This window comes from Gallus gallus, chromosome 2 (genome assembly GCF_016699485.2).
Source record: "Gallus gallus isolate bGalGal1 chromosome 2, bGalGal1.mat.broiler.GRCg7b, whole genome shotgun sequence".
Classification (NCBI taxonomy): Eukaryota; Metazoa; Chordata; class Aves; order Galliformes; family Phasianidae; genus Gallus; species Gallus gallus.
Window position 1 is genome coordinate 49,370,414 of NC_052533.1, and position 25,833 is coordinate 49,396,246.

Genomic DNA, 25,833 nt, shown 5'->3' on the forward strand with positions numbered 1-25,833 from the left:
TAGCTAACATTTGTTCCATTATTGTAAAAATAGTATTGGCTCACTATTTTGTATAAACAAGAAACATAGATTGCCATTCAGAATTCCAATCTTCCCCATCTTCCTGGTTGTTCATTTCTTCATTTTACCTTGTTTTAAAAGAAACAAATAAATCCCAAAGCAAAACTAGAAGAAAACATGCTGATATCCACTGTTGAGGGACAGATATCCACTTGTGCTGAAGAGACAAGTGACACAGAGCCAACAAGGAGAATTATAGCAGAATATCTACATATGGCAAAGTGCAACTTCATCATAACTGCTTTTCCACCCTATAATACAATTTCCAGATTTCTGTTCCTGTCTCAATGGTAAAGAGACTGCCTGTGTCATTTTCAGGATTAGGATTCCGACTCAATTTCTCTCAGTGCAATCTCTAACACTAGAAAAATGCTAAGAAAAAATATAAAATAAAAATAAAAGAACGCAATCCAAACCTCAAAGGCCTTTAACCTTCAAAAGCCTGGTTTGCTAGATAGTAAAGGATCTAAAACAAAGTGTTATTGCAAGTTGTCATCTTATTTACTGTGCTGAATTTAAATACTGTGTGCTTTACTGGACTCCTTTGAGGCTAGAAGTTTGGGTTTTTTGACCTCTGCTCAATTTACATGAGACCAGGCCTGCTGGCAACCAATAGAAGTAGCTTATCCCACCTATGGAAAGCAGTCTTAAGATGGGAGCTGGGAAGGTTCATTGACAAAGCTTTAAACTAGAAACGAAGGGGGGGAGGGGGAGTAGCTCGGGCCACTAGAATGGAGTCTGTATGTAACATGCCAGTGCTTGTGGGATGGGGATGTGCTAGTAGGATCCCACAGTCTTGTGCCCTGGTGAAGAAGGATGACTCACCCTTTTATAGGAAGAACAGAAGGGTTGGTGTGAGGTTGGTGGCTACGGAAACACTGGGGTATGGTCAAGAGGGTATCAGGGCTACTCCCATTCAAAAGAAGGCCCAGCTCAGGTGCTTTTACACTAATGAACACAGCATGAGCAATAAACAGGAGGAGCTGGAGGCCATTGTGTGGTCGGAAAGCTATGATATAGTTGCCATCACAGAAACATGGTGGAATGACTCGCACAGCTGGAGAGCTGTGATGGATGGCTACTGACTTTTCAAAAGGGATAAGGCAAGGCAGGAAGGGTGGTGATGTAGCCTTCTATGTTAAGAAAGAATGTGAATGTGTGAAAATTAATGATGGTGATGATAGGGTTGAGAGCTTATGGGTCAGAATAAAAGCGACGGCCAATAAGACTGATATTATCCTGAGAGTCTGCTCCAGGCCACCCAACCAGGATGAACAGGTGGACAAGACACTTTATACACAGTTGGGTAAGGTCTCAAGGTCTCTCCCCCTTGTTCTCACGGGGAACTTCAACTTCCCAGACATCTCCTGGATTTATAATACAGCACAGAGGGAACAGTCCCGGAGGTTCCTAGAGTGTGTGGGAGATAACTTCCTGACAGCTGGTGAAGGAGCCAACAAGGGGAAGAAAAATCCAGGACCTGCTGTCTGTTAACAGAGAAGGTCTTGTAGGGGAAGTAAAGGCTGTAGGCCATCTGGGGTGTAGTGATCACGAGATGCTAGATTTCTCGATCCTTGATGAATCACAGAGGGGAGACAGCAGAACTGTCACTTTGGACTTCCAGAGGGCAGACTTTAGCCTCTTTAGGAACATGGTTGAGAGGGTCCCTTGGGAGGCAGTTCTGGAGGGCATGGGAACCCAGGAAGGCTGGGAATACTTTAAAGAAGTAATTTTAAAGGTGCAGGAGCTGAACATCCCCAAGTCACGGAAGACGAGCCAATGGGCAAGGAGGCTGGACTGGCTGAACAGAGACCTTTGGCTGGAACTCAAGAACAAAAGTAAAGTTTATGGTCTCTGGAAGAGCGGACAAACTACTTATGGTGATTACAAGTACGTAGTGAAGCTGTGCAGGGAGAAAATGAGAAAAGTCAAAGCCCAGCTAAAAATGAACTTGACCTCTAAGGTGCAGGACAACAATAAATATTTCTATAAATACATCAACAGTAAGAGGAGGGCTAGGGAGAATCTCCATCTCTTGTTGGATGCCGAGAGCAGCACAGTGACTAAGGATCAGGATAAGGCTGAGGTACTTAATGCCCTCTTTGTCTCAGTCTTTAATAGTAAGACTTGTTACTCCTTGGGAACACAGCCCCTTGTGCTGGTAGATAGGGATGGGAACAGCATAGGCCCTGCATAATCCACAGTGAGATGGTTTTGGACATGCTCTGAAAGCTGGACATTCACACGTTCACGGAGCCAGATGGATTGCACTGCAGAGTGCTGAGGCAGTTTGGTGGATGTGGCTGCCAAGCCACTCTCCATCATTCTTCGGCAGCCCTGGCTAACCGGGGATGTCCTGGGGGGGGACTGGAGACTGGCAAATATGATGCTCATCTTCGAAAAGGGCCGGAAAGATGATCCTGGTAGCTACAGACCTATCAGTCTCACCTCAGTGCCAGGGAAGGTTATGGAACAGATAATCTTGGGAGTCATCATGGACCAGTTAAAGGTCAACCAGGGGATCAGACCCAGTCAGTGTGGGCTTACAAATGATAGATACTGTCTGACAAACCTGATTTCACTCTATGACAAGATGACCCGCTTACTGGATGAAGATAAGGCTGTTGATGTGGTCTACCGGGACTTCAGTGAAGCCTTTGACACTGTCCCCCACAACATCCTTGTGGAGAAGCTGGCTCCCCACAGTTCGGATGGGCATATGCTCCACTGGGGCAGGCCCAAAGGGTTGTGGTCAACAGAGTTAAATCCAGTTGGCAGCCGATCATGAGCAGTGTCCCCCAGGGCTCAGTACTGGGGCTGCTTCTATTCAACATCTTTATCATCAATCTTGATGAGGGGACTGCGCGCACCCTTAGTAAATTTGCAGACGACACCAAGCTGGGAAGGAGTGTTGATCTGCCTGAGGGGAGAAAGGCACTACAGAGGGACCTGGATAGACTGAATCGATGGGCTAAGGTAAACTGTATGAGCTTCAATAGGGCCAGGAGTCGTGTCCACTATTTTGGTCGCAACAATCCCAGGCAACCCTACGGGCATGGGGAGGAGTGGCTGGAAAACTGCCTGATGGAAGGGGACCTTGGACAGTTGGCTGAATACGAGCTAGCAGTGTGCTCAGGTGGCCAAGAAGGCCAATGGCGTCCTGGCTTGTATCAGGAATGGTGTGGTGAAGAGGACTAGGGAAGTAATCCTGCCCCTGTACATGGCACTGGTGAAGCCTCACCTCGAGTACTGTGTTCAGGTTTTGGCACCTCCATACACAAAGGACACTGAGGTGCTGGAGCAGGTCCAAAGAAGGGCAACAAGGCTTATGAAGGACTTGGAGAATATGCCCTCTGAGGAGTGACTGAAGGAACTGAGGCTGTTTAGTCTGGGGAAGAGGAGGCTGAGGGGAGACTTTATTGCTCTCTTCCAATACCTGAAAATTGATTACAGCGAGAACGGGGGTTGGTCTCTTCTCACTGGTGACAGGATGAGGGGAAATGGCCTCAAGTTGCGCCAGGGGAGGTTTAGGTTGGATATCAGGAAACACTTCTTTACTGAAAGGGTTGCTAAGCACTGGAATAGGCTTCCCAGGGAGGTGGGAGCTTCCTTGGATGTGTTTAAAAACCGTTTGGATGTAGTGCTCAGGGACATGATTGAGCAGAGAGTTGTTAGAGTTAGGGTAGTGTGGTTAGGTTGTGGTTGGACTCGATATCTTTAAGGTCTTTTCCAACCTGAGCAATTCTATGATTCAAGTCACCAGTTCAAACGCAGGTAAAGCAGCAGCAAATGAAAGCTATAAACATTCGAGGTCTAATTCATTACCCTGCCTAACCAAAAACTGAAAAGACAGTTTCCTTCAAAACAAAGCCACATTACAAAATTACTGATTTCAAGTGACAACGTTGGTAACAATATCAACAAAGATGCAAATTACTGAGGTGGGCAAGGGAGAGAGTTATCTTTGTAAAAGACCTGGTTACACAGACTGCTGCATTTTAACGCTACGTAAACACGGGCTCTGCAAGAATTAAAGTAGTTTGGAATAAATGTCACAATCATTCAGAATAAATACGAAAAAAGACTGAGCTACCTGTCTGTACAGTTGGTTTCTATTCCATAACTACTGCTATACAAAACAACAAAAAAGCAAAGGACTAAAATTTCTAAGCCATGAAGTCACATTTGGGACTTACACAGCTAAAAACCATTTTCCTCAAGTTCTAAGGTGAAAATTCAGTGATGTTAGCTCAGTGAAGGAAGTGAAGTGCATAACCTGCCATCCAGCTTCTTTATGATTCCTCTAAGGCAAATCACCAATACCTTCCCAGCATCTGGTTGTAAGATTGGCAAATCTGGATTACAATGTTAAATTTCACACAGCAGTTTTCTGTTCTCCCATGCATTTTCTTCAGGGATTTATTTAATCCCCCAGCCTCTTTGGGAAAATGCAGATACACAGGAGGAGCAAGAAATTATGATGATATGGCTGTCTGTGAATACGTATCAAAAAGGGCTGCAATCAGAGTATGAAATAACACACAGAAGAAAAGCAAAGCAGTGAGCATTTTATTTCTTCTTAAAACTGTTGTGGTATGCAGAGTGTCACACTAAATTTCCAGAACACCAATTGAAGATTCACTCACACAGGTTTGAAGAAGCTGGTCATCAAGCAAGTTGTGAAGCAGAAATAACACAGACAACATACTGCACATGAGCAATCATCATAAATGGCATGTAATAGAAAAAGTGGTAAAGTCCATATAGTAAGACTTGGTTCCAATTCAACTCCCACCAATTTCTTTTCTTTTACTGATAGTTTTGTGTAGGGCAAAAAATATCTGAAAACTTTTACACTATTCCACTTCAGGAATTAAAAAAAAAATAAACAAACCAACACAGGATCAGTCCATCCACTTCAACCATACCATACTCAGAGGCAGCACAGAACAGGCTGTTTTATCTTCCATGTCCACATCCAATTCCAGGAGTGAAAAATCCAAACAGTTCAACTCTCAACAGAACTGTGCATTTCTACTTGTATTTTCCCTCTGCTGAGTAAGGAACTTGGGCAAGCATTTGTTTCCTTCACAAACCCTACTTGAGCAGTTGCCACCTTGTGATGTACTGCGTATGAAAGCCCTACAGTGCAGTTTTGGGAACAGTAATTTTTAAAGTTACTTTCACCCACTCACCAGAGTGAAAGAGCTAGAAGGCTCACAGCTGAATTTTCCCACTGCTTTACATTTTCTACCCCTTGGTGTTATTCTACCCAGATGAATGCATTTAGTCTTTTGGAAAGGCCACATCTGCATACTCCGTTAACACACCAGCTTTGCAATTGCATTTCATTTCTGTAACCTGAGCAGTATTTTTACTTTTTACATATTCCACAACACACAGGCAGAACAGGCACTTTGGTTAATATTAATAGCTCATTAAATGAAGTATGTAATTTTCACCCCAAACGAGAAGATGTTAGAAGAATTTAGCAATAATCCATTTTTCCTGCAAGTCAATCCTCTAACGATGTATATTATGTTAGTTACCAGTCACTGTAAACTTGTTTTTCTAATTAATATATGAAAAAATTCCATTTAAACTTCAATAAATAATTTACCACGCTCATCCTACTGACTCAAATTGATAAATAATTTGCATGATACATTTTCTCATTAATAAGGAAGATAACTTTCTATTTAGAATTTATATGTATTTTCCTTCCCTTCTCCCTGTTTAAAAGGCCAATGTCACTTAAAGCCATGCAAGGAGAAGCAATGTGTCTCCAGACTGCTCAGGTATGTGAAACAGAATGTGTTTCCTAAGTATTTTTCTCCTGGCTCATGTTTTTAAAACTGGAAATTAAAAAAAAAAAAAAAAAAAAAAAAAGGCAACCTAGTATAGAGTTATTCAATAATAAAGACAGAAGGCATGATGACATGAAATGATTTACAAAAGGTCAGACAGAAAACAAAAAACTGCAAGTTGGACTGAATTACGGTGCCCAAGTCTACTTCTCATTAATTTTTTCTTGCAACAGTGATGCTCCTTCAAAAGCTACTAGCCACAAGAAGAGCTCACCTCTTCCAGCCCAGTGCTCAGCACTCCATGTTAAGAGGACATTTTGATGGAAACTGAGTATGACAAGGAGCTTTTTTTACCAGATGCTTTATTTACTTGAAACGATTTAATTGCTTTGACCTAATCCAGACCTAGCACACAAGACAAAGATCTGGAAAGCACTGAAAAGGAAAAGAAAACATCAAGGCTTTTTTTGTTGCCCTCCTTTTAATGCTTACACATTTCATAACTGTGCTCAAGTTCAGATCTGTTTTAAAAACCCTGAAGAATAAAAACACTATCAGTTTCACTGGAAGAAGTGTATGGTCGTGAGATATCTTTAAGCCAACATAAGTGGTCTAAACATTGAGTTAACAAAGGATTTCCACAATACCTTCCCCACTGTAAATTCTCCTATGATTTAGTAATATGGTGTTTAAATAGCTAAAAGAGCAAATTGAATGAACATATCCTATACACAAGGGATCGGCAATCAAAGATCAGGAAACAGGCAAAAAAATTAAGACTAGGAGACATAAAAATGGAAGTGGTGGAAGTGCTCAAATGGAAACATACAGTGCTATACAGCACAGAGAGATGATCACTAACAAACACAAGTACCTAATAAAAAAGAGCAAGGCACATATCAATGCAACATTTTAACTCTAAGAATACAAATTATTATTCTTCAAAACTTTTTGCATAAAATGAGCATCTGCCTTCCTTGTTTTCTTTAGCAGGCCGAAAATACAGAACAAAAACTTAAGTCTGCAGTGCAAGGCACACAGAAATCAGTGCAATACCTCACATTATCACAGAATTGTTTTATGGGACAAAGCACTAGTTTTATGATTCCACTGACACTTCTTTTGAAAAAAGTCCTTGTAATGGAAGTAAGTATTGGAACAGGACCATCAGCTCATATGCCAACTTGGGTCAGGGCAATCCCAGGTATTTATACAAACTGGGGGAAGATCTCCTTGAGAGACCCTGCAGAGAAAGACCTGGGGGTCCTGGTAGACGAGAAGCTGGACATGAGCCAGCAGTGTGCGCTGGCAGCCCGGAAGGCCAACTGTTCTGGGCTGCATTAAAAAAGGGGTGGCCAGCAGGGACAGGGAGGTGATTGTCCCTCTCTACTCGGCTCTTGTTAGGCCCCGTCTGGAGTACTGCGTCTGGGCCAGGGGCCCCCAGTACAGGAAGGACGTGGAGCTCTTGGAGCGGGTCCTCTAAGATGATCAGAGGGATGGAGCACCTCTCCTATGAGGAAAGGTTGAGGGAACTGGGCTTTTTTTAACTTGGAGAAGAGAAGGCTCCAGTGAGACCTCATTGCAGCCTTCCAGTACTTGAAGGGAGCATATAAACAGGAGGGAGAATGGCTGTTTACGAGAGTGGACTCTGATAGGACAAGGGGAAATGGTCTTAAACTAAGACAGGGGAAGTTTAGGTTAGATATTAGGAGGAAGTTTTTCACACAGAGGGTGATGAGACACTGGAACAGGTTACCCAAAGAGGTTGTAGATGCCCCATCCCTGGAGGCATTCAAGGTCAGGCTGGATGTGGCTCTGGGCAGCCTGGTCTAGTGGTTGACGACCCTGCCTATGGCAGGGGGGTTGAAACTAGATGATCATTTGTGGTCCTTTTCAACCCAGGCCATTCTATGATTCTATGAAGTAGTAAATTAGAAAGGAAAAAACACCATTAATAAATAACTAGCCAAATTTCCAGATGATAACTTAGCTCTGATTCTTTCATCAAGAAGGAAGGCTCCATTTCCATTTCATGAATTTCGTTTAATCAGTTGGAAGTAAAATAATATTTTCCTTAGGACACTTCAAAACGGTCCATTATGTAATATAACAGGATTCTCTTATTAAAAGCAAAACTTTCAAAGCAGCAACAATTTTAATGCCAGAAAAATACTCTTGTGCATCCCACTTTCCCACCATGTTGCACTGCTACAGAAGAAAGCTTGAGTACTTTCTGACAGATTATTAACACCATCTTTTGCTAATTCACTAGAAAAATCTAAGATGGATCTGCCAGAGAGAAAACAACTCAGTTAAGAAGAGTAGGATTTTACTGAAACAGACACACTGAAAAAACAGATAAATAATTTGAAATCAGAAGGTCAGACTTAGACTATACGTAATTTTTAAGACTTTTTTCCTCCACAGTTTATGAACAGCCCAAAGTTAGACTACTTTCTTGTCTGTTTTTAAGGTCGCATCATATGTGACAGTCCCAACATGCAGCCCTAGGTGCTGCAAAATAAAATCAAACAAGCTGTTGAAACTTCATCATACTAGGACTTTTCTGACAAACAAACCTGAACAGGCTCAACCTCAAATGCAGCCCACTTGATAACGAAGTTGTGAGAAGTTAAGCAAGTATACTTCATAAGCACAATTTGCAACAAACCACACAGAAGAAAACCAAACCAAAACAACAAATGAACAAAATGAAACACACAACAAAGAAAGTGATTGAGAGAAATACATAGCAAGCCAAGTAGGTTTTTCTTTTGAGAACTAAAATATAGCATTAGATACACAGCTTCCTCATCATATCAGCCTGTCTAAATGAAAATTAAGTTTACAAAACACCATAAGATATGTAAAGATATGAAATAAAAGTCTGTACTGTAGTTAATCAGGAAAGATTTACTGCATTTCTATAAGCGCTAGCACACACTGAAATGTCTGCTGAACAGATGCATCATCTCTGCTAATTAATACCTCTTGATTAAGTCAGAACACATTCTGACTTAAGCAGATGGGAAGTATTAAACACATTTAAGCAGCTTTAAGAACTGAATTTACTAGGAAGAGAGAATTGTAACCAAACTTACAGTGAGGGGCTCTTAACTGACACATATTCAAAATGGTCACTTTTGTGGACTCCCACATTTGAGGTTTATTATAAAACTTTACCACCAAGCCTATGCAAACAAACATTCTGGTGTTTGATAAAGAACATGCCATTCAAAATAAATCAAGCAGGTAGCAAAATAGGATTAGCACGTTATTTACTAACTGCTAATAAAGGAATGACATTAAAGGAGTTGCTGCATAAAAGAGAATCACTGCGCTTTTGATTCTTTAATAAGGCAATGGCACAGCAATGTAAGAAGTACAGAAAAAAAACCACATTCTGTATTTTGTTTATACATCCAGTCCAGACAGGGACATCATTTACTCAAAAACAGTTATTTAAAATTATCTTCCTCCATAACAAAATAGATTTCTGTAATATAACCTGTATACATCATATGTTCTCTGAAACCAACAGTAATAACTTCCAATTTTATGGAAACAATTTAAATGAAATTAAGTGCAACCAGTTGTATATGTAAAAACCTTTATTACTGTGATGGCAGGACCTCTAGAAAATCCATGCCTTAAATATTATTTTTAATGGTTCAAAGAGGACACTGGCTGTAAGGATTAGAGACCCACCTTCTCAAACTGCCCCCATAAGATCCATCCCAAACTATGCACCACCCAAAAGAAATCGCATAGATTTACAATCACAAGAAGTAAGAGCAAAGCTATTAGTTTGATCTTATCAATGCCTAACCTTCAAATAGTACTAATAAACATTAACAACGTTTAGATGTGGTGGTCCTAGCACTATTTTTTATACCACCTTTGATCAGACGAAAGCTGCATCGTCTTATTTTTCCTTGAAGTAAAAATAAAGAAAAGCCCAATAACCTGGCAACACATTTATACTAATTCCACTGTAAATTATTCATTTGAAATAGACTAAAGTGTTAAAAGGTCACTAAAACACTAGAAACACAAGCCCTCATTTGCAATAGGCATTAAAGCAGGAAAAAAACTGACAGAGTCATACACACTATTCTGTGAATATCAGCTTTGTAGAGGAGGATTATTATTCTACATAATGCTGAGCATTTGGTCTGGTCATCGTTTACAAGCACTTCACATTAAGGCCCCTCCACACCGAGTGTGGTTCTAGAATGAAAATATTTCACACTAGGCAAAAAGTCGTAGCTCATAGAATGGCCTGGGTTGAAAAGAACCACAATGATCATCTAGTTTCAACCCCAAAGAGAGTCAGTTCTCAGGAGCTGCTCCACACAGCAACACACTGGGGCCAAAAAAATCTCTGCTTCTTCCTAGGAGCACCCTACAGTGCCACCACAGCCACTGTTTGTAAAGCAGAAGACAAACTACCCCTTTGCAAAAAGATTCTTTCTGAAACCACTGCTATGGCTTCTGCAGAATCCACCACTCTGCAGCTTAGGATTTGCGCCTGCTTAGTACCTATGTCTGAAGTGTGAAGATTTGGCACTAGATAAAAAAAAACAATCTTACTTTAATGTTGTATTAGTGCATATATAATTACACTGTCAATTAAATTTTCATTTCTTTCATATGGAAACAGATGTGCGTACACTTGAATTTTTCTCCTAACTTAATTTACTTTCCTACAATTTGATGACTGTGGATTTTTAAATATAAAGAAGCATTTAATAGCAAATCACAACTCCTTTTAAATAACTGAAGTGCAGCTTAACATTCCTTGCTACATTGTACCAGCAGAACTTCTAAATAAGCAGCTACCAAAACAAACCAGTGATGGCTGTTTTTCCAAACCGACAGAGGAGTAGCAGGCTTACCTCAGATTCATCTGTTGATTCCTCATTAGACCTGGTTTCCTGAAAACAGTGCAAAGAAAAAGGAGAAAATTAGAAAGTACATACATAACCCTAAACGAATAAGCAATAGTTCCCCCTGTGAAGTATTTTTTAAACCTTTATTAAGAGACAAAAATGAAAGCAACTCAAAGTTCAGTGATTCTGAACGTTCCAGAAGTTGTTAACCTTCCCATTCACACCTACATCATGCGCATCTAATCTAGTGCCACACTGACACTCAGTGGCACCAGGTGACTATGAGACTACTGTTCCCTGCCCTAAAAGGATGGATGAAGCATGCCCTCTGTGAAAGCCTTCCTTCCCTCCAGGAGCACTAAGTTTTACAAAGCAGTGCCTCATGCCTTGACTCACGATGCAGAATGGCATTTTCTTGTTATCCAGCAACAAGCTTTTGTACTCAACTGTTAGTACAGTTATTTTAAAACTAAATAACTTCAAGCCATTTTCCACAGAAATCAGAATTTAGTGACTTTTTCCTTCCTATCATATACCAACGCAAACCAAGTGGCTTTCTCTTGCCTTTGAAGCAACTGTACCTTTAAAGCATCTCTCTCTGCCAAGACAATGGATCTTACTGTCCTACCAAAAAAAAAAATCTACGTTGACTCCTGCTAATCTCTCACCTGTCCACTGGTAAAATCTGCTGATGCAATGCCTCCTCAAAGAAGTCAGCAAAATGAAGATTTACTTAACGTATTTATTGCTATCAGTTGCAATAAAAGGTTGCAAGTAACACGCTGGCAGTGAATGTAAGCATTTTAACAAGAAAATATGATACAAGCAAAGAATGAGCAAGCGAGAAGACAGCATTTCAAATCTTATAAAGTAATATTTGGATACTATGATAAATAGGTAGGGAATTTCACCCGAGAAGCCAAAAGAAAAAGAAAAAAAAAAGACAGTTACCAACAGTTTAAGGAGAAAGGGAAGGGGAAAAATTAATGCACTGATGACCAGTGTCACCTTTAGTTTACCACGTTTATTTATTTTCCCCATTTATAAAAGGCACTGACTGTCACCTTTAGGCAGAAAGCAAATGCCTGCAAATGCCTCGTCTGCATTACTGGAGGTTCACCTTTAGTGACCATCACAACTGATTACAGATATGGGGTATGGGACAGAAGAAAAGCTGTGTTTTTGTACTTGAAACTCACTGCAAGATGTAACCATGATTGCTGCCATCTTACTACATACAGCCAGGTCCATCTCTAACCATTCCCTAGGGTATGTGGTTTATCTACATAGTCTGTATTTACAAGTAGAAAGTGCAAGTAGAAGGAATATGGAAGTCAAAAAAAGGTGAAGAGGGATTAAAACTCATGTATCCTTTAAGTTTAGGCTTAACTTTTATCACTGTGGCTCAGTCTCCCCATCTGTACTAAATAAATAGTTACCTTTCAGAAAACAGCAATTTTGTTATATATGAGTAGAATCTCTGTGCATTTTAAGTTATATAATAACCAAATGATGAGAACTAAAATATCAGGATGAACACTGGCAGCCTATCGGACGAGCTATGACAACGCACACAGTCCACTGCAAAATATCACTAGATTCTTAACATAAAATCTGCCTGTTTTCTGGACACTAAGATTTGCATACTCAACTCCTTTGTACAAACATGAGAGATACATCATTTTGATATTTTGATATGATTCACATAGTTTATATCAGAAGGACAATGTGTTTGGAGCAAAAAAAAAAAAAATCTGTTTTCTCTAAATAAGCATTTAGAACAAGTGACATTTTTGCTGCTACACAGGACTTTTTAGGGCAGCTACACCACTTACATTTTTCCCCATGCTTTTTAATTGTTTTGGTTACTCAGAAAAACAAGAAGTAGGGAAAAAATGTGACAAGAACTCTCAAAGAGAGCTCACTAATTAACACCACACAGACTGGCTCACTCAGGCACACAGCAAAGTTACAGCTTAGTTGCTGTTGATCCTTACATCCATTTGTCACTTAAAACAACAAAGATTACACTAAATTGCAAGTTGTTATGTGAAAGGCCATCCTTGGAAAACAGTGCCCTACAAAGTCAGAGTGCACCAAGAGCTGATTCATATAAACAGTCTACGTGAAGCGTGAGAATACCAATCTACGCTGCTAACGCTGTTGTATTAGCAAGCCACTGCAAGCGCTGCTGCAAAATTTCATAAACAGGACAGAAATTCAGGCAAGTTTTTATGGTCTTGATGATTAACTAAAGAAAACATCACTGAATGATTCAAAAGGAGTTTTGGCTTGGGAAACAAATGCAGAAACTGTATTTGTTCCCTGACAACAGTTTTGCTGAAGGTGTTTAGAATCAACTCATACTAACTAACTCACTTGCTAGCAACTTACTGAGGGAAGCTTTTTTCCTCAGAACTCTCCTACCAGCACAGGCAAACCACAGTTGTAACTATCCTGGGGTTTTGTCAGGTTGCTTCCCCTCTCACCAAATGCACAAAGCAAGAGGACAGTACCCCACTTCTACTTCTAACTGTGGAAAGGAAATTCCTCAGCAGGGAACTGTAGATGACCAGAATCTCAAATCACGTAGGAATGACTGCCATTAGTAGGCCTCAGACTCTAGGGTAAAATCGGAAGAATGCTTCAGACAGATAGCAAATGCTGTTGCTCAAACAGCCTAAGAATAGAGAAAGAGAAAACAGATGAGGAAGTCACAGAAATTAGTGAGAAAATACTGAGAAAGTATTCAGAGAGCCAGGGAACTTCATTTCCAGCTTTAATTTTATTGTTTTCTTGGGAGCGAGTTTGGAAAGGGAGCGCTTTATTGAAGATCATCCCTTCAGAGAACCACGGGTCACAAGCACTAAAGTGCTGCAACAATCCTCAGAAGATTCCACTACTGAGATGAATTCACATCCCCTGCACCACTCACCACAGGTGAGCTTCTCATCCATTCCAGAGGGCCCCTTCCCTTCCTTCAGCCCCTTAATCTCTCCCCAGCAAAGGTGCTAGCTGCATTTCAATCACCTGGCCCCAGCTGCTGGGGGTTCTATATCAGGTGTCACCTAAACCCGGAACCCCTCACCCCCGGTCGTCTACTTCAAACTCTGACACACAGCTAACGGAGGAGGAGGGGGGGGACTGGACGTTTCGCTCTTTTTCTCCTCCTCTATCTCCTTTCCTTTAGCGCAGCTAGGTTCCAACGGCTGTTGTCGCCGCACCGCCAGCCCGCGCAGCCCCGCCGCCAGGGCTGCCCCCCCACCCCGCCTTTCACGCTCGCCGTGCCCTGTGATTCCAGGGGCCTCCCCGCTCCCGCTCCCCGTCCAGCTCCTCGCCTGTTGGCGGGGCAGTGCCCCTACAGCCCCCCTCGGCCTGTACCTTCTCCGCAGCTTCCGCCATGGCGCGGCCAGCTAGCCGTCATGTGAGGGCAGGAAGGCGGAGGGCGGAGGCACCTGGGTAATGTAGTTTGTGGTGGCTTGGTTGTCTGTCCTTTTTTCTTGCTGTTCCCAAGTGTATCTGCTGTCTGTGAGGATAAGACCCACTGACGAGAGCTCACCGGAACAGCACTTGGACTGTTGTGGCAGGAGGACCTTATAAAGCCTGCATTTCTTTCTGCAATTCCAAGTGCTGCTGGATTTTCTCTTTTTAAAACTGAAGACCTGAGTTCCTTGATTGAATCTAAACTGCTTTCTTTTATGTGTTTAAAAATATAACCAAAGCTAAAAAGCAGTTAGGCAGTGCTTTCTGTTATTCAGGCATTGCCAGTGGAGTTGCCCCAAATCTGAGGTTGATCAACGGTGTTAATGTACCAAGTCCTCACCCTCGCTATCAGTGCCCAGAATTGAAAATAATGCTCAACAACTTGGGCTGTTAGGCTGAAAACAGATGATTGTAAGGTCATAGAGTGGAAGTTAAATGCAGATAGTATTACCATGACATGGCAATATTGGTAACATGGGTAATATTGGTGGTACATGGGCGGTTGGACTAGATGATCTTAGAGGTCTTTTTCAGCCTTAATGATTCTATGATCCCATGACAGCAAAAGTTGTGTCTCATTGCCATAGGCAGACTTCAGTCAAGAGGAAATATGACTGTCCCGTGCAGACACACTGAGAGGCTGACACTGGGTTGAGGGAGAGCCTTCAGTCAACTGTGCCAATACGAGGATATGCAACTGTCATGAATAGATTTCGTTTGTAAAGGAGATAATACAAGAAAACTTAATTTTTTAGTCAGTTACCAGATGCCATCAAGGCATCGTGGCAAAAAAGTATATAAATGCTATCCTGACAGTATACATGTAGGGACAGCACACAGAATCATAGAATGGCTTGTGTTTAAGGGGATCTTAAAGATCATCTAGTTGAAAACTCCAGCCTGTTCCAGTACCTCACCAGCCCCTGAATAAAAAATTTATTCCTAAAATTTAGTACTGGAAGGCTGCAATTAGTCTCCCCAAAGCTTTTTCTTCTCCAAGCTGAACAAGCCCAACTCCCTCAATATTTCTTCATAGGTGAGGTACTCCAGTACTTTGATCATCTTCCTGGCTCTCCTCTGGGCCCCCTCCAACAGTTCCACTTCTTTCCTGTACTGGGGATCCCCAGGCTTGGACGCAGTACTCCAGATGGGGCCTCACAAGGGCAGAGTAGAGGGAGACAATCACCTCCTTTTCCCTGTTGGCCACCCCTCTTCTGATGCAGCCCAGCATGCTATTGGCCTTCTGCTCATGTCCAACTTTTTGTCCATCAGGACTCCCAAGTTCTCTGCATGCTGCTCTCAATTGAGTTCTTCTCTCAGTCTGTACTTCTATCTGGGATTGCCTTGACTCAAGTGCAATGCCTTGCATTTGGCTGTGTTAAACTTTATTAGGTTCTTGTGTGCACACTTTTTGAGCTTGTCCAGGTCCCTCTGGATGGCATCCCTTCCTTCTGTTGTGTCAACTTCACCACGAAGCTTGGTGTCATCAGCAAACTCGCTGAGGGTAAGATGTTAAACTGCCATAGTACAGGATATTGTTGAGACCTCAACTGGGAAAAAAATGTAAATTTCAAGCCACCTTTGCTCAAAAAAAGATGAATGCAAATCTAGTGGGTGCCAACTCTGTCCATGGCAGGTGGCTGGAGCTTGATGATCATTAATGTCTCTTCCAATCTAAACCATTCAGTGATTCTATGAAATGATTCTGTGGAAGGGAGCAAAAGACAACTGGAAGGATCACAGAAATTCAGGGTCTGTTCTGCTGACTTTTTCAGTCTAGAAATAAAAAGGAGCTGAAGAGGGAAAAGTGCTATTAAAGTGAAAGGCATGAGAGGAAATAGGTATTGGCTGTTTTCAGTGCGTTTAGGCTGGACATGAGAAGTAGATTCCTGTGTATCAGGCAAGTGAGGTCCTCTGAAGAATTTCGCTGGCAAGAAATGTAACTGATTACAAGAGTCATAATAAACTTCTGTAAGAGGCTGCAAGAGATGTTTGCTGATAGCTCTGTAGCTTACTCAGAAAACTCATTCTAGTCTTGTTCTGACCTCCTTGAATCTTAGTCCTCTTGAAACAAAGGAAAAAATACCATTGCTGTCATTGGAGTCAGGATGTGTCCTGTATATTATCTGGTACTTGAAGACTGTATATCTAGTGAAAGGAAGGTTTGCCTGGTATCTTGTTCAGTTGTTTTTCTTGTCCCCCACATTTAGGAAAAGAAATGATTAGGAGTTTAGAACTTCAGTTCTGTGGGGATTTTTTTGTTTGTTTGTTTGTTTTTCTTAAACAGAGATATTTTGTGATGCCTAGAATGAGCTCTAATAACTGACTTTATAAATGCCAAGAAAAAATAGAGTGTAAGGGAAGGGATGGCAGATCTTGTAAACTTGACTATTATAACATATAACAAGGCACATTTGTTACGAACAGAGCAGTCAAAGAACAGCTGTTCCTGTTTTCACTGCACATAGAGTAAGTGGTATAAACAATGTGATTTACTTACAGCATACTACTTATGTCTGACAGGAATGTGCAAATGTGTTTTTTTTTCTTCTTCCTTAGTCTTAAGGTGTGAATTCAATCCACCATGATTATAGGGTTTTATTGTGTCAGGGAAATTTAACATGTTAGAGTTTGATTCTACCGCCTTTCCCACACCCTGTCCTCCAGAAGTGCTGACAGCCATCACATTGCAGTGACAACAGTGGGTCTGGAAATTTTTCAGCACCTCACATGAAGCATTCAGCATACTTTGTCCTAAGAACATCCAAGTCAACCTTTGGAGAGAAGATGTTGAAGTGTAGTTTGGCATGAGTGGACTTCATAAGTTCACTTCCCACCTAAGGGTGTTCCAGCCTAACCATAAAAGGTGCTCTATCTGCCAGCGTGTGGATCTGAAGCTTCGGTGAAGTTACTTGTACAAGTGAGAAATGTTTGGGATCCCTCGTTAGGACCTATCTAACTTTAAAGGTGAGGAAGAGCAGTTTGTCTCAGATCCTTCTCAAGTGATAGTCTAGCTTTAACTTGATTCACCTAAAATAGCACTTTTCATAAGTCTTTGTAGGTAAAGATTTCAGACATACCATGATGATTTTAATGTTTGTAGTGCCTAGTTTAATTCAAAGTTGACAGGAATTCCTCAGAACAATTACAAAAGGGTACTGAAATTCCCATTAACTTTCTAAAATTCAAGTCTGTCAGTATTTTTTTATTTACCTTTTGCCAGGGAAATTGGAATTACCATTGAAAAGTGGACCTTGACCATCATTCAGGTTCCAAATACTGGCTAGAATTTTTATCTCTTGCTTTTAACACACTTTCTTCCTGACTACTGTGAAACCTAGCAAGTAACAAGTATCCACGCCATTTGGTAGAGATTATTGTATTTCAGGCTCCAAGAGCTCTCAGTTGCTCTCAAGTAGGACTGATTCATCCAACAAAATATTCAGCTGGGTTATCTCTCTCCACTTTCACCACCTCTTATTCAGTAAAAAAAAAAGAAAAAAAAGAAAAAAAAAAGGCAGTGTTGTCTGTAATTTAATAGCATTTAAAATCACTATGCTGGATAAAACATAGCTAATATTGTTGTCAGAACAATATAAGTTCAAAGGCTTTCCTCTTGCAGTTTGTTTGTAGACAGAAAATTGCAAAGGCTTTTCTTTTTTTCACTTGCTATCAAAGAATTATTTCTTTGAAGCTACTTTCAATTTGTACCATAGCTTCCCCTTGTACTTTAAAAGAAAGATCCTGTTTCACCTTCTAGCATTATAAGGTTTTGCAAATGTTTGCTTTCTTCTTTTTTGTCCCCCTCTAAAAACTATTTTATGAAACTTCCTCCTGAAATAAGTAACAGACGTTGACTATAAAAGCTCTTTTAATTTATAAATCAAAGAATCATATAAATATATTTTAATGACTTGAAACTAGGGAAACCGTGCTCATAAAGCTAAGCTTGTATGCAAATCTTCATAGCACTAGTCATTAACAAGGATAAATAAGTACTTTTTGTTAAACATTGGGGTACAATACGAACATCATTGTAACTGTCTTCTTTAATTGGAGCTAAAGATTACCTTGTGTAGTTTGCCATATCATCAAAAAGGCAAAGAAAGAAAGGGAAGTACACAGTATTGCTACATCTCACCACTGTGGCAAATATAACTAAATATAAACAGTTTTCCATTTTTATAAGAAAGAGTGATAAGGATATCAAAAACTTTGCTACAAATTCTTTTAAAAAGTTGATCTCTGTTCCCAGACATTTAGACACTTTTCAAAATTACAGTGAATTAGTTTCAAATCTTTCAGAAATAGCATTTTACTTAGTCTTTTCTTCCTTCCTCCGACCCTCTCTCCCTGTCTGTGTTTCTTCTGCTTCCTCTTTTTCTCTCCATTATCAGGCAGTGTTTATTGAATGATAGTTTCTTGTGCTGGGTAGGGCACACAAAGAAGGTGAAAAAGTATGAAGCACAGTAAACAAGAAAAAGCCAGTACAATTATCCATTTCTTAAAGATAAACAAGAGGTATATGTGTAAAGAGAGAGATAGTAAGGGACCTTCTTAAAAATCATATAGTTAGAAATATCAAGGGTCTGGTAAGGAAGGAGCAAGTTTGAAATTGAAAAAGTACTATATTACAGGAGAATTTCATGGATCTGCAGATTATGAAGCCAGACAAGAATAGCATTGAGATTTAATCTGAACTCTTCCCTAACACGGGCCATGAAATTTACCTGAATTAATTCCTCTCTTTGTGCCAATTTTTTAAAAAGAAAGCATATCCTTGACATAATGTTTCCAATTATACAGATCTTACTGCACTTCTGATAAGTAATTTCAAGGACAGCTGTACTCACTGCTAGAAAAATAAAGAATGTTAAATAATGTCTTCCCAGGTCACAGCAGTGGTCCACCTAGCCTAGCACTTAGTCTTTTATAGTGGCACTTCAGAGATGCAGTTTGGGGAGCACACTTAAGCCTAACTGCTGAGCTCCACACCCCATGTTTTTCTCTAGTGTTCCACTAGGGATACTAGAAGGTCCATCCCTTACTACTCCTGCTAATGAATCCACCACTCATTAATTTGTCTCTCGTGGACCTGCTGATGTTGCTTGTCTCTCCTGAGGCAAAGATGCCCAGAAATTCTCTGCTTACTGCTTAAAGAAGTTGGTGGTTTTTTGGTGTTTTTTTTTTTCTTTCCATTTTTAATTGCTCTACTACAGATCTACCAATTTTGGTCAGTGCCCCTTAGTTCTAATACTGCAGGTCATAATGATTTTATATTATCACTATTTACATTTAAATTTGTCTAACATCATTTCTGACCCACTCCATTACAACATCATTGACCAGCAACTTTCAAAAGTTCACTGTTATCAGCTTTCTATTCCCCACATAAGTACTCAAACCCTATTACAAAATAACATCTTAATTATTTGTAAGGTTGGATTGGAATGGAAAGGCCACTGAGTCTTTCATAAAAGATATTTTACACCCTGCAAATCATTTTTGTGACTGTTGTCTGCTCTGTCTCCAACCTGTTACCATCCTTCTTGCTTTGTGCTGACTGGAATATGATTTTATTAATGTTAAACTAATGCAAGATATTCACCCCTTTTGCATTTATTTTATTATTGTGAATAACTCTACTATTCATTCTCATCAGAATCATACCATAACTATCTGTCATTCAATTTTTAGGATTCATTATCCTTCCCAATCGAATTGAAGCACTACTCGTCTTTAATTCTTCTAGTACTGACTTCTTTTTTTTCTGCTTCCTATAATATGTATTTTATGATTCTAAGCTTTTAATTTACAGTTATTGCCATTACTTTCTTCCTTTTGAAACAAAGCATAAAAATGAAACTATAGTATAAAATTATAATGGATGCTTTTATTCTTCCTCAAGAATGTTTTGTGGGATTTTTTTCATATCTTATTTGGAGCCCTAAGTGTTCTTCACACTTCTCATTTATACATTCCTCCCAGCTACTTATTCACTGGTTTCATCTTTTTATAACAGCATTTGTGTTTGTTTCCGATAAGGGCCAAACATTAATTTAGTAAGAGTCATGAGCATTTTCATCAAAGAAAACACTCAGACTAGTCAAATTTGAAAACAATGTGTAACACCTATAACAATTTTAAGATACTGTTTGGCACAACAATCTTAAGAAGTAGCTTAAATTTAATCCCAATGTTCATATCTAGCTTATGTTAATTTTAAGCAATTGGACTTCTTTCCAGTTTGCAAGAGCTGCTGTCCATCATTACAAGTGAGACCAATTTGTAAAAGAAAATACATATTGGCTAGGACTCTTTATCTTGAACCTAGGATTTTCTACTTCTGTTAACATTTCTGGAATTTGAAATTGAAAATCTAGGATCCCAATTCCAAAAACTTCTATCTAGGTGACAATAATTTTAACAATGCATTTGTGACTTTAACTGAACTATTTATCACATTTAGTATGATCAGCTATTTGTCATGTATTTTATGTGCCATGTGGAAATCCTTGGTATCACTGAATTGATGAGACATTTCTGTTTATATTCTTGTTTCAGGTTTCACTAGCCAGAGAATCCTGGTTCTCAAAGTGACTGGTGCAGATTGGCTTGAGTCCATTGCTTTTTCATGAGATTTCGTGAATTTTAAGTACCTATTTAAGTTCCAATTTTAAGTTTTTGAGTTCTTTTGTAAGTCTTTTCCACCTGAAATAAAAGTGGTATCCTTTTTGAACTTCTCATAGTTTATATGATTTCAAGATGTAAAAACCACTTATTGTATACGCTTTCAAAATAACCCTCTCCCTCCACGCACACACACTAGCCCCTCTAAAGTAATATCTTCAGAAGCAGATTCTTATCTCTATTACCTGTGACATTCATAGAAATTTTTTTATTGATTTCAAAAGAAGTTTTAGACCAACATTTTCTACTTTTGTAAATCTCACAATTGTTCTTCACAAAATTAACGTATAAGAAATAAATACTTTAAATATTGGCATCTAAATTTTTGATACAGAAAATTCCACTTCCTATGTAGCTGTGTTGTATCTTAACTTTGACTCTCGGGAGTCAAATCACCCAAGCTTGGTAAAATTCTCTCCTATTCTGTTTCTTCACAAGTGTTATTTCTGATAATTATTTTTCCTTACTTCTTCTGATATGTGCTGTTATTGAAGATTTTAATGGAGTCAGTGTTAAATAGATCACTGGAAAATCTATTTGGTATTTACAGTGAAAAACACTTTTCTTCTTCTTCTTCTTGACATGTACTTAACCTCAAGGAAAAATACTTAGCTTTCCACTTACTTAAATTGTGTATATAATGTACGGGAAGTGATTGATGAGGTTATCAGAGTTCCTACCTCAGGAATACTGTATGCTTTCCATGCATAATATTCTGGTTATAGCCATTACACTAACATTCCAAACTGAACTGTTGACTTTGCTATCTTTGTATGTGTATTTTGTAATACTGGTTAACTAAGACCGAGAAAGCAGAAGGAAGGAAAAACTAAGAACATGAAATTGGAGAAGAAACAACTGAATATTTTTATTAAGCCACAATTATACTCCCGTCAAGCAGATAACTGCTGTAACTTTCATTTGACAGCTGTAGCATAAAATTCTGGTTCCACTAAATTCAATGAGAGTTGTTCTGTTCATCAGAAAGGGGTTAAGGCTTCACTCAAATATTCTATATTGCCTGTTAAACTGAGGATTGAAACTTTCAATAGGTACAAAAATGTGAAACCAAAGGCGTATGGCTACATGTTCTAATCATATAAGGCTGCCTTCATCCCCAGTTATGATAGCATAACTTCATAGTCAAATGACATAAATGTGGGCAGATTCTGCAATTTCATTCACGAGTTTGATTAACCTTCCTGCAGTCCAAAATGTTAAACTGAATGTCTCCTGTACCTGTGCATCCCCATGAACAGCATGAACATCTGCTGCACCTGTGATTGGAACTCCCACCACACCAAGATGCTGCCCGCATTGAGCAGAGGTGCAGAATGTATCCACACTGGCAGAGTAAGCTCTAGGTTGTCTCAACGACCTCCCCTTTCCAGTTGTGTACAACATATACACAAATGATAATTTACATTTCAGGCCCTTTTTATGCTGATAGGAAACTAAATTTAAAAAAAAGAAAAGTTTCAGCATAACTGAGGGTTAAGCCATCAGTTTATTGCCATTAAGCCTTTTAATCACACATACCTATACCCTTGAGAGAACACCTCCATTTACCGTAAATACAATCCTCGCTATAGATTCTGTTTTCTGATGCTCTAATCATAACCTAGTTGAAAACAAATTCTCTCTTTAAAACAGCTTTTTCTTTCATTACATCTTTAGCTGCTTGTATCAACCTGCTCCTTTTGCACAGTGTTTCCCTTGAATTCCCTTACATCCCCTAAGGATGTGACCCCGCCCCAGAGCTGAATTCTGACAGTTCACCCTGGGAAAGTTCTTGCTTATAAAGCAATGTCAGAATCAAAATTCAGGTCCCTAGGGTGCAGGGTAGTGCCTGCGAGTGGTGCGTTAGGTAACATAAGGGCTATTTAAGGACCAATTCTTATCTCCTTCCACTCTGTAATAGAACAACTTTTTACTTAAATACACTGTCAGTGAGCTTTCTGTTCATGGAGGAAACATTGCTAGCTCTGATAATGTATCAGCAGGTTTAAGCTAATTCAAGTGTAAACTCGTTTGCTATCCAAAGGCTGTGAATTTTAAAAATCCACCAACAATATACACCAACTCCTGACATGGAAACTGAAGTAACAAAACATTAACAGTCCTGCTGAAGTCAATGGTCCTACGAAGGAAGTGATTCACCTCCAAAGGGTTTAAAAGATATGAGTATTCCATAGAAGAAAAAGCCACACAGCTTTTGGAAGAATGCACAGCATTCCTGCAGCATGTGGTTGTGGTATAAAAATGTTAATGAGTCCTCTCGACAATGGATGTAGATAAATACAGCTGCCACTGCAATAATAGGATGATATCCTCCCAAAAAGCAATTTTTTGAATTGGAAATAAATTGTTTCCATTCTCTTCATTCCTTAGCCTCCAAGAAGACATTCTGTGGATAATAATGCTTTTATGACCCGTTGGGTCAGATGCCGAGGGTCTATGCCCACTGCATGCTAAGTGGGCAGAACAGCAGCAGAGCACCCGTCCTCAGCTTCCCACTTTGTTTAAGCAGATTTTTAGGACAATACCAAGAAGCAAACTCTGTTTTATCAGTGCTTGGCTTGCTGTCAGCATGAATAGTGACAAGTCACCAGCAACACTTTTTGCCACAATGTTAGCAGCCAGGCCTACAAACAACTATAGTACTTGAAAACTGTTAAAATCTCTTTGCTTCCTGCAGCTTCTACAAGGAATAACTTCCCATATATTAGGGTGGAAAGTGAGTCGAAGAGCAATGCTAACTCATTTTAAACAATTCAAAAGGAAAATCTCTGTCTCCTGATTGCCATCCATATGCTTTCCAATGGGATGCTTATTGCCATCCCAACTGGACAGCTCTTCCTCTCTTGGTGTCTTGCCTCACGTATTGCCTTTTTCCATTAAACAAATATTGATTTTGTTCCATTGCTTGAAAACAGAGTAGAAATTAACATGGCTCTTTTTGGTTACTTCACTGTATGTGAATCACTTGGGAACAGTATTTATTAGTTAACTGCTGTTGCTCATCCAATGAGCACTAGCAGCCGTTTCTGCCCCAACCCCCAGTATGTGTTAAACAGCAACTATTAAGAATGCTCCTCTGCGACAAAGTACCAGGCTTCTCCTTTAACTATTTAACATCCTGCAGATAGTCCAACAAATACAACAAATGCAACAGATGATACGATTTAGAAGAAACAGAACTGGGGCAATCAATGATCTTTTTATTTACTTTATGAGCATCTAGTTCCCTGTTATTTACTTTATGAGTATCTAGTTCCTTCTTATAATCAGCCACTTATATAGTGATGACAATAGCAAGTTACTAATTTCTGAACAAAGGTAATAGGATGCAATTTCTGTCTGAAAGAACAGACTTCTAAATCAACACTGGATTTCATATGAATGCCATCTAGTCCCTTGATGTAGCACAGATTAGTAAGAGATGGTGAGGATCAAAGGGTGATAAGGAAAGATGCAAGGGAGCTGCCATGGAGAGAGTCAGTGGCAGCAGGCACAGCATGCTGGGTGCTGGAAGTTTCCTAATATATCTAGCAGCAGTCCTGTAGGATTGGTATATAGATCTCTGTCAAATGGTACATAACATAGTACTACGGAGTTTAATCAGATGAGGATAAAAATTACTTGAACGACAAGGCTATCTATTATTTCCTAAGGCAATAGTTGTGAGAAGATGTGATTGAGACGGCAGTAAGAGACAGTCATGGGAACTTCATGCTCTCCTATGATTTGCGACTCACTAAATGATAGAGGAAGAATATTTCCCCCTCATTCTTCTATACCTCAGTTTCCCCATCAATGAAATAGAAGTAATGAAATGTACTGATTGTTGTGAAGTATTTTGATATCTAGAGATGAAAAGTCCTAAGAACTTGAGGCTCGATCCAAAGCCCTTTGAAGTCCTCCAAAGGCCCTTGATTCAGCTCTCTTAATTTGCATTTGCCTTAGTCTGCAAGTCACCCACCAGTCTCCCGAAATTTAGAAATGTTCCACCCAATACATTTCTCAAAGATGGAAAAAACATCTCAAGTAATCATTATCATTATCTTTAACTATTTGACTATTCAGTTTCAATTTACAAAACAGCAGCACAATATATGCATTTGGATTATTTGTAATATTTTACAAGATCAAGGTGAAAACTTAGAAGATAGAGAAGGAAAAACCCAGCATGTTTCCTTGACACCAAAGAACGAACTCTGACAGAAACAAGCATTTTTTTTTTTATCTTTCTTCTCTGAAGATAGATGAAAAAGATCAGGAGAAACTATGTCTCATTAGAAGTAAATGCAGTCTGTGGCAATCCATACTAAATTTTCAGGTTGTCTCTTCTGAGAAGTTATTAGGCACCAAAGGGCAGGTAGTTAGATTGGAAAAAAAAAAAGAAAGAAAGAAAAAAAAAAGAAAAAAGCTAAAAAGTATTTAAAAGTTGGTGTTTAATTTTTCCAAGATAATAAATGAAGTAGCATAGACTTTCCAGAAGAATTTTAAATCTTTCATTGTGATGGGTAAGGTGAGAGAAGGTTGTAAGACGAATGACAGTTCTGCTCATTATTCAACAAAGCTAGAAATAAATGAAATGGGTACTTTCAGAACATACTTTGTTTTCGTTTTCTGGAGACTAAGCATCTTCTTTTTGCTAAAAGAGAAATATTATCTTTATGAAGAAAATATTTTTCCTAATCAATATTTTTTTAACCTCTGGGTTATTACTTCCTCAAATCTCTTTTTAATTTTTTTCCTCAAAATTGGTCTATGTACTTTAATGAAAAATCTGCAGAACAGACTCATGCTATTGTTCACATTAAAGATTTCAAAGATTATTAACTGTGATGGGGCAATACTTGTCTTCAGCACATTTTTCTGTAATGTATCACGTTCTT

The 25,833-nt window shown here is 39.4% G+C and overlaps 1 protein-coding gene and 1 long non-coding RNA gene across 4 annotated transcripts in view; one reads left to right on the top strand and one right to left on the bottom strand.

Annotated features, from left to right (window-relative positions):
- VPS41 (VPS41 subunit of HOPS complex) overlaps nucleotides 1-14,170 on the bottom strand; it is a 108,595-nt gene extending 94,425 nt beyond the window's left edge. Inside the window, exons 1-2 of one of the 3 annotated variants that reach the window (XM_015281554.4) lie at nucleotides 14,141-14,170; nucleotides 10,766-10,804 (exon numbers count right to left, since the gene is read on the bottom strand). In XM_015281554.4, the coding sequence (XP_015137040.1) occupies nucleotides 10,766-10,804; nucleotides 14,141-14,161 (60 nt within the window). In that variant the 5' untranslated portion in view covers nucleotides 14,162-14,170. 3 annotated transcript variants of the gene reach the window in all.
- LOC121109700 lies at nucleotides 13,558-20,916 on the top strand. Its single transcript, XR_005855649.2, has 2 exons — nucleotides 13,558-14,218; nucleotides 20,807-20,916. It is a non-coding gene; the product is annotated as an uncharacterized LOC121109700 (long non-coding RNA).
- Nucleotides 20,917-25,833: the final 4,917 nt, after the last annotated feature.